The sequence below is a fragment of the Lipotes vexillifer genome, unplaced genomic scaffold, assembly GCF_000442215.2.
Source record: "Lipotes vexillifer unplaced genomic scaffold, Lipotes_vexillifer_v1.1 scaffold172, whole genome shotgun sequence".
NCBI classification, from domain to species: domain Eukaryota; kingdom Metazoa; phylum Chordata; class Mammalia; order Artiodactyla; family Lipotidae; genus Lipotes; species Lipotes vexillifer.
This window is the reverse complement of record NW_006776799.1, coordinates 1,496,429-1,505,781: the sequence shown is the minus strand read 5'-3', so window position 1 is coordinate 1,505,781 and position 9,353 is coordinate 1,496,429. Positions and strand designations below refer to the sequence as shown.

Sequence of the window (9,353 nt, the reverse complement as noted above, 5' to 3'; positions counted from 1 at the left end):
TAGTTGCAGGGCAGGAATAAAGAGGTAGACATAGAAAATGGACTTGAGGACTTAGGGTGGGAGGGGGAAGCTGGGGCGAAGTGATAGTAGCGTCAACATATACACACTACCAAATGTAAAATAGTTGGCTGGTGGGAAGCAGCGGCATAGCACAGGGAGATCAGCTACGTGCTTTGCAATGACACAGAGGAGTGGGATTGGGAGGATGGGAGGGAGGCTCAAGAGGGAGGGGATATGGGGACATGTATATGCATATGGCTGATTCGCTTTGTTGTGCAACAGAAACTAACACAGTATCATGAAGCAATTACACTCCAATAAAGATCTATTTAAAAAAATCTACCTATGAATTATCCACTTAATGAGTGGTACTTGAATATATATTGTGATAATACCTCACTGAGACCATAGGTTAAGGAGGAATAACTCACTGGCCCTCCTCTATCAGTGCAACCAACATCATCTCCATCTGATGCACTAGCCTCCTAATTCCACAAAACAATTCAGCAGACATCTACCAAGTACCTTCTTTTTTCCTTGAGTGCTGTATTCATATGGGAAGTCACAGGGATGAATAGGATGCAGTATTCACTCACAGGTTTCAGAGTTTACTGTGAGCAATGAGACCACAAACTGATTACTGTAAAGCAATATAGTAAGAGACTCTGTAGATGTATACGTGAAGGTTCATGAGGATAAATGAAGGAGTTACTAATCCTGTCACAGAGTATCAGTAGGAGCTGCAGACCGTCCTGAGTAGGAATCTTCCAGGTGGATTAGCAGGAAGGACTAGGTGGAGGGAAAACTTGCATAAGAGGGCCTCCCTGGTGGCGCAGTGGTTGGGAGTCCGCCTGCCGATGCAGGGGATACGGGTTCGTGCCCCGGTCCGGGAGGATCCCACGTGCCGCGGAGCGGCTGGGCCCGTGGGCCATGGGCGCTGAGCTTGCGCGTCCGGCAACGGGAAAGGCCCCGACAGTGAGAGGCCCACATATCGCAAAAAAAAAAAAAAAAAAAAAAAAAAAAAAAAACTTGCATAAGAAAGTGATGTAGAGAAAAGGGTCGTTGGTGTCATGGCACCTGATTTCAAATCCCAATTCCATCTTTTTAAGGATAGTAGGACCCAATAAGGAATATTGAATAATGAGGGGTGTGCAGTGGCAGAAGGTAAACCGGGCGGGGATGCATATGGTCCCAAGGAAGGTTCCAGAATGGATTTCTTAATGCATAGCTAAAGATCCTTGCTTTCTTTTGTAAGGAGCTGGCATGTATTTGCAAAGAATAATTCATAGCAGGGAGTATGTGATTTCTGGCCAGAGTTCAGCAGCTTATAAATCAGCGACACATCTCAAACATTGAACTTTATCCTTTAGACCTGGAACATTTGGACTTAATCAAGCCCTTGACAAGATATTTCCTGATAATTGAAAATAAAATAGAAAAATATGAGCTGGCTTATAGTAACGCAAGCTGAATTGTCTTCTGGTACTTCCTTCAGCTTTTTGGAAGTGGTGATACCGGTAAATTTTGCTGGGCAGAGGACCGAATGTGATCTTTGCATTCATACTTCAGTTCTAATCCCAGCTCAGCCACTTCCTAATTTTGTAGCCTTGAAAAGCCACTTAATCTTAGTCATCTGTAAAATAGGGAAAACAATACCTCAGGGAGGGATTTGAGGATTAAAGCAGAGAATTACAGTACCTGAACGGTACTAGTAATGATTAGTCTGTTGAGATTTGACTTCTTTTGGCCACAAATTTGAACCCAGAGCAACTGAGTGCTCACTTAATGCCTCCTTACCTACTGTGGGCTCCCTTTAACTGTGATTATTCTGCCTTTTCCTTGCAAGCCGGGCTGCATACCTCTTCTTCCTGTTTGATTTTGACTCTAAAAAAGCTAATTTGGCTATCCTTGGCATTTTCCCCAAGTCTCGACCCACTCACTGATTGCACGTCACTGACTCTTCTGTGTCACTCTTTGTAATGTCCTTGATTTTGACCTCCACTCTTAACATCTTGTACCTGTCCTTTGAGTTCCTTGGGGCACTCTATGTATATTCACGGAGCTTTCTGTAGACCAGTGTTTTTCAAAATGGTGGATCAGAAAATCAGTTTAGTAAATTATGATCAACACTTACCTATTTATTTATTTTTATTTTATTATTATTTTTTATTATTATTATTTTTTTTGTGGTACGCGGGCCTCTCACTGTTGTGGCCTTTCCTGTTGCGGAGCACGGGCTCTGAACGCGCAGACTCAGCAGCCATGGCTCACGGGCCCAGCCGCTCGGTGGCATGTGGAATCTTCCTGGACCGGGGCACGAACCCGTGTCCCCTGCATTGGCAGGCGGACTCTCAACTACTGCGCCACCAGGGAAGCCCTATTTTATTATTTTTAAAATTGAAGTATAGTTGACTCACAATGTTATATTAGTTTCAGGTGTACAACATAGTGATTCAGTATTTTTATACTCCATTTATAATTATTATAAAATATTGGCTATATTCTCTGTGCTGTACAATATATCCTTGTAGCTTATTTATCTTATGCATAGTAGTTTGTACTTCTTAATCTCTTACCCTTATATTGCCCCTCCCCACTTCTCTCTTCCCATTGGTAACCACTAGTTCTCTATATCTGTGAGTCTGTTTCTCTTTTGTTATTTTCATTCATTTGTTTATTTCTTAGATCCCACATATAAGTGATAACATACAGTATTTGTCTTTCTATGCCTGACTTATTTCACTAAGCATAATACCTTCCAGGTCCATCCACATTGTTGAAAATGGCAAATTTCATTATTTTTTATGCTGAGTAATATTCCATTTTGTGTGTGTGTGTGTGTGTGTGTGTGTGTATACATATACACACACACATCCTCACCAATATTTGTTATTTGTGTGACCAGCATCTTTAAATAAATGAAATAGAATGAATAGAAAGGTTAAGAATTTATTAAACGTATTAGGGTGAGTATCACTTTGTGAACTTTGTTTCAGGGGTGTGTGTGTGTGTGATGTGTGTTTCTACCATGTAAAATGCTTTTCCTAACGTGGGTCTTCGTTTGAAAAGTTGGTAAGGCACTGCTCTAAACTTTCCCTTTTATTTCTTTATTGCAAACTTTTTTGATTATAATGTCAGATTTCCATTGTTGAAATATCTTTTTGTTTCTCAGGTCTTGGGGGCAGATCCCAAGTTTCCCTTGAAGTCTGCTTTCTAAGTTTGTGTCCATTATTCAGGGACCCACCCTCTCCTTGCAGGCCAGGCCTTCCTCATCTATCCATTCACCTCTGGATCTCTAGCGCCCAGGTTCTCTACTCTGTGCCTCAAGGTGAACTGTGGTGCTTTAACAAAGCTGATTACTAGACCCCACTGCTAGCCTCTTAGCTCAGACCCTCGTGGAGGGTAGAATTGATAGCCAATGGCATGATAGTAGGAGCATGCTACATTTTTATCTGAATGAAAAGATGAAATAATCAGTCACCTCCAAATTCCTATTATTTTATACCATATTGTTAGGAATTTTATGCAAAGTATCCAGTCACCCTTAGCCCATCTTCCTCCTTCTATGGGACTAAATTATCAGTAAGGCAAAGTGAAAACTTTCTCTGCCTGTGTCTATCTTTAGTCAAATAAGATTTCTAGGGATTGTTGGATAATTGTTGCTGCTCACTCTGACTATATTGTATCATTAGTTCTCAAAAAAATGTTTACTGTTTAGCTCTCTTGGCTGTGCTAATGTTGTGGTCCATTTCTTTCAAATGCTGCGTCAATAGCTCTGTGCTGCGCAGGCAGCCTGCTGGTACTTCCTTCTCACATCTGTTCTTTTTTCCTTTGTCCTTCACTCAGATGTTCCCCACAATGTTTATGCAGTCAGATTTAGTAAGTCACTTTGGGGTGTGTGTATGTGCAATGCCTTTTTATATGTTGGCCTTGGGTATGATTTTCTGAAGTTATAAATCCTTTAAGCACACCTGCATTTTTCAAGTAACACACCCGAAAGCAGATGTCCAGTCCAGGCTTTGGGGCCACACTGGGCAGATGGGCGTGAGGCCCATCTGTCAGCAGCCCTAAAACATCAATGGAATAAATTGGAACCCTGTTGCTATTTAACCCAAATTTCCACTTAGGACTCCTGACACAGCTGATGAAATAGTTCCTGTTCTGCCAAAGGGCACAGAGTCCTCAAGAGGACACTATGTATCTCCTTTGTGTATCTACGCACCTCTGCTAAATAAATACTGAATGTTGTGCCCAGGGACCCATGTGTCTTGCTCAGGTCTGGTCTGGTAGAATTGCTCAGGTTTCAGGGACCACTAACCCTGGGGTTGAAACCCAGGCAAAAAGTACAGTTAAGGAGAACTTTATTGGCTACTTACCTTTGCAACTTAATTATAATTTCTGGACAGTTTTATGCATAGTTGATTCCTTTTTTTCTCCCCCAGAACAAGAAAGAATGCTTCCCAAGAGTAAAATTGGTAGAATTTCCTAACTGTAAATTAGGAAAAGGAATAGGTAAGTATTTGAGAGGAGGAAGTATCTCGCTTGAAGTATTATCTTGCGAGTTATTTGATTAATATACTTGTTAAATTTTGTTCAAAAATAAAACTACAAACCAGGAGAGTATTATTAAGTCAGTAGTTAGTTATGAATATCAAATTACTTGACTTTTGACTTTACCAGCCTACTGTCAATGTTTTTGACTGTTTTTTGATCATTTGTTTTTGTTTGGTCTGTTTAGCAAAAACAATAGTCAGACAGTGTTTGATTTTATGGTAATATAACCTGAGCAGATGGCAGAGGAGGGACAAAAGAGGAATAAAAAGCAATGAGTAAAGGATAAAATTTTTAAAAGACCTCACACACCTATGCAGTTACCACAGGGCTTCTCCTCATGCATCTCTCTTTTAATATCTGGGAGGAAAATTTTTCCCAGAAGCTCTCAGCAGATTTTCCCTTAGATCTCATTAATCAGAGCTAGACAACAGGCTGGTGCCCTAGCTGCAAAGGAAGCTGGGAAGGTAATTATGGGCCTCCTTTGTGGAAGACTGACCCTTCAGCAAAGATAAAAGGGCCAGGGAATAGCAGCTGGTAGGCAACCAACAGGAGTGTCAGAGGACTCAAGTCCCCATCTGGCTTCAACCAACCAGCTTTGTTATTTGAGAACAATTTGTTTGACATTCATGCTTTTGTTATTATTTTTTTTAATTTTTATTGGAGTATAGTCGATTTACAGTGTTGTGTTAGTTTCAGGTGTACAGCAAAGTGAATCAGTTATACATATACATATATCCACTCTTTTTTTTTTTTAGATTCTTTTCCCATATAAGTCATTACAGAGTATTGAGTAGAGTTCCCTGTGCTGTACAGCAAGTTCTTGTTTGTTATCTGTTTTATGTACAGTAGTGTGTATAAGTCAGTCCCAATCTGCTTTTGTTATGTTTTCAGGGTTTTTTTTAGAATTATTTATCTCAGTTGACTGAGGTTGGAAAGGCTAGACCACATGACTTAATGCAGTTAGCATCAGATATCTTATAGTGTAATCTTTTTTTCTAGAAAACAAACATGATATTGATATTAAATATCACTGGATATTTGAAAAACAAACACCTTCACTAAAATTATTAATACCAAATCAAAAATCCCATATGTCTCGAGATTGATTGAAATCCAAAAAATTTACATGTACTTAAAGCATAACTAATTTGGTGATATTTTATTGATGTTTATATTACTAGTAAATGCATATTTGGCATATGAAATGTATCCCCATTTTAACCAAAGCATTTGGAATATTTTTATATTTCCAATAGGGTTTTCAAAGAGTTTATTTGGTTTGGAATTTTTTTTTTTTTTTTTTTTTTTCCTTGCGTTATGCGGGCCTCTCACTGTTGTGGCCTCTCCCATTTGCGGAGCACAGGCTCCGGACGCGCAGGCTCAGCGGCCATGGCTCACGGGCCCAGCCGCTCCGCGGCACGTGGGATCTTCCCGAAACGGGGCACGAACCCGCGTCTCCTGCATCGGCAGGCGGACTCTCAAGCACTGCGCCACCAGGGAAGCCCTGGTTTGGAATTATTAAGTATCAACATATATTGGGAGTTTATGTCTTTAAAAAACAGCAGGCTATTTTCAAATTACTGTACCTTTTGTACATTCAGTGAATTTCCATGTACTTTAAGAGGTTTTGGGCTCTAAGGAAAAAGTTCTAGTCCATCAATTTAAAACAAATATATTAAGTGTACATAATATTTTAAATATTTTAAATATACTTTATTTCAATTATGAATCACTTTTAATTTTTAATCACATTAGTCAACTGGAGTAAATAAATGAACCTATCAAAAAAGAGCTAAATATATAGCCCTATTTTCAAGTTAAGAGTGATAAAGAAAAGGACCCTTAGCTTCCTGCAACAGTATGAAACAATCTGTGCTGTCTATTCTCTTTTCTGACAGAAACTGGCTCTGAAGATTTGGAGATACTTCGTAATGGACTGGCTTTCATTAGCTCCGTAAGTGTTTCCTTTCACTTACTGTGCTCTGAATCATTTTCTAGGACTGGCAGCTTGTCTTTTGTTTCAGCCTTTTTTATACCAATGCCCATCTTCAAATAAAATGAGCAGTGATATGGTTCAAAAAACAAACTGTATATGCATTCATACTGATGTTATGATTTTGATAGTATATGTTCTATGCATATTTGTATTCCTGTGTGTACAGTGAACTCTTATATTCCCCTGTCTTCCATTGTGGCAATTTGTGAGTCCAGTGAGTTCAAGAATGGCTTCCCATTCATCTGTCTATTCCTTGAAGCACTTAAGTGGTATATTCAAATATTTGCTGAATTGAGTGTATATATGTGTGTACGTGTGTGTATGTATATCCCCTCCCACATCATTTAGATTGTTATCTTTTTTTATACTTTTCAGAATAAGCCTTTTAATTTAAAATTGTTGATATTTTATTCCACAATTTCCAAACTGTGAAGAGAAAAGCCACCATGTTGTTGAACCTCTCCTGCATATAGATCATTGCAGTTGGTGATATAGCTCAAAACAAAAGAAGTCAACAACCTAGTCTAGGATAACAGAGTTGATAGGATACAGTATACAAGTCATCCAGCCATTGAAAACCCTTTGCTTCCTGTTGTAGTTCATTCAATCCAGTTTTCTCCTATGAAGATGGAAGACTAGTCATCCTCTGCAGAAGTGTCTTACGAACTCTTTTTTAAAGGACCAGAATATATATTTCCAGCAAAATCTTATATGGGACCCAGATATGTAAAACAAATAGATATGTGTCATTGTTCTACCTTCAGGCTAAGAAAGGAGTTGTTCCCTTTGCTTACTAGACTTCCCCTAAACCTCGTCTCTGAGATGCTTCCAATAAACCTGCTAGGGGACAGTTTAAAAACCATAACCAATGTTCTGTCCGTGTTCCTTGTTTATATTATTGAAGCCCATTCATAAATGTCTCTTTGGTCTGCTCTTCTTTTTTTTATCTTTGCCATGGGTTGGTAGCTTGATAGCTGTGATATTTGACACACATGGAAGGGTCTGTGCCTGTTGTGTGGGGTCATCTGTTGGAGCATGTGGCTCCCAGAGACCCCGTGGGCCTATTGCACAAGCCAACTAAGAGGCTTCCCATGTGGCCTTGTGGCCGGAACCAGACAGTGTGAACCCATGTGCCATCTACCACCTCCATCAGCATTTGAAGTATTTATAAAGTGCCTGTGTTTTCTCCTCCATTATTCTATAAGGGATTAAAATATCCTGGAATAAAGAGTTTTGAACCCAATAAGCCTGGAAAAATACTTCTGATGGACATGAACAGTGGACCATGTCCACTGTTGAAGAGGATACAGCAGTGTTGGAACTGAGGATCACTGGAAGTAACTTTGATTCGTCTTCATTTAACCCTCATGGAATTAGCACATTCACAAATGAAGGTAACAATGTTTATTTAATGTTTAATGTTTATTAAAAATAAAGCCAAATTTAAAAAAACAGAAAAATGTTAATAATGAAAGAATATTTCTTTTCATCCAACTAAAGTATAATCATGAACAATGTTCTTACTCTGGGTTTTAAACTTACCCTCATGTTAATTAAATATAAAGTTATAACCACGTAAAGGCTTGTGAATGCTAGAATATTTGAGATTTGCAAAACACCTAATTTTTAAAAATACCAACCTTCACATTATCTCTGTAATTACTATAGTAATGATATTCAGCTCTAATCATTATGGGTTTCCAACTTAAAGAATTTTACAGATCCAGGCATTTGCAGGCATAGATTTTTCTAACGTAAGACACCTGCAACCTACAGATCCACTGACGGATGGTCACTTTCGATGCCTCCCTGCCCACTGGTGCCTCTAGTTGTCTTCAAACTGCTTCTCCACATTTTAACATGTTGCCTCATCCCTTATGCCTTCAACCCACTTCTTCCCTTCTTTTTGCAGCCATTTCCTTGGTCTCTACATTAACTCTCAATCCCGGTTGCACACACAAGCACCTGCAGAGTTTTAAAAAGCCTGATGTCCAGGTCCCAGTCCCAAATATTCTGATTCAGTTGGTCTGAGGGAGGCTTGGGCGGTAGTGCTTGTTACAGGCTCTCCAGGAGATAAAAATGTGAGACCAGGGTTGAGAATCACCCTGTTGTCCATCTCCTCATCAGACAATCCCTTCTTTGGTCCCTGCAGACTTTTCCCATTTTGGCGGGCTAAAATTGCTGCCTTGAAAGTTATCAGCAATGTCTCTCTCTCTCTCTCTCTTCCAGCTCTCCCCCTCTGCCTCTCCTTCCTTCTTTCCCTCCCCTCCTCTGCTCCCTCCCTCCCCGCTTCGTTCCTCCATCTCATTTTATACTGATCAATCGCCCCTCCCTGATATTCCAGTACACTTATCTGTCCTCATTCTGATTCTGCTGCAGGTTGTCTCCCCTCTTTATTATTTTGTCACTCATTTCGAATTCTCTGAGCATTCCCCAAAGGACCAATATTTTGTCTCCTCTTTATTTTCTCTATTTCAGAAAGTTCAGCCATGTCACAACTGTAACTGTGCCGGCTCTCTAGCAGAACACCCCCAAAGTGGATGATGATGATGATGATGATTATTTTAATCAGCTCTTCAGTTCCCTCCCTTCAGCTTATTAGATACTTCTATTTGGGTTCCTCTCCTATAGCCACATTAAACTCAAAATGTCGAAAAGTAATTCTTTATCCTCTTATCTTCCATTTTTCATGTTTACCCCATATGACTTCTCTTCTTCCATATATGCATATATGAAATATATCCATATATCCGTATATCTTTCCTTTTCAATGACCTCTTCACCCATTTATCAACACTATATT

The 9,353-nt window shown here is 39.5% G+C and overlaps 1 protein-coding gene across 1 annotated transcript in view; it reads left to right on the top strand.

Annotated features, from left to right (window-relative positions):
* Positions 1–1,442: 1,442 nt before the first annotated feature.
* Positions 1,443–9,353, top strand: part of LOC103075141 (serum paraoxonase/arylesterase 1) — a 22,118-nt gene continuing 14,207 nt past the window's right edge. The window contains 6 exon segments of the mRNA XM_007450667.1: positions 1,443–1,517; positions 3,517–3,592; positions 4,468–4,512; positions 6,453–6,508; positions 7,756–7,845; positions 7,848–7,944. Coding sequence (XP_007450729.1) covers positions 1,443–1,517; positions 3,517–3,592; positions 4,468–4,512; positions 6,453–6,508; positions 7,756–7,845; positions 7,848–7,944 — 439 coding nt within the window.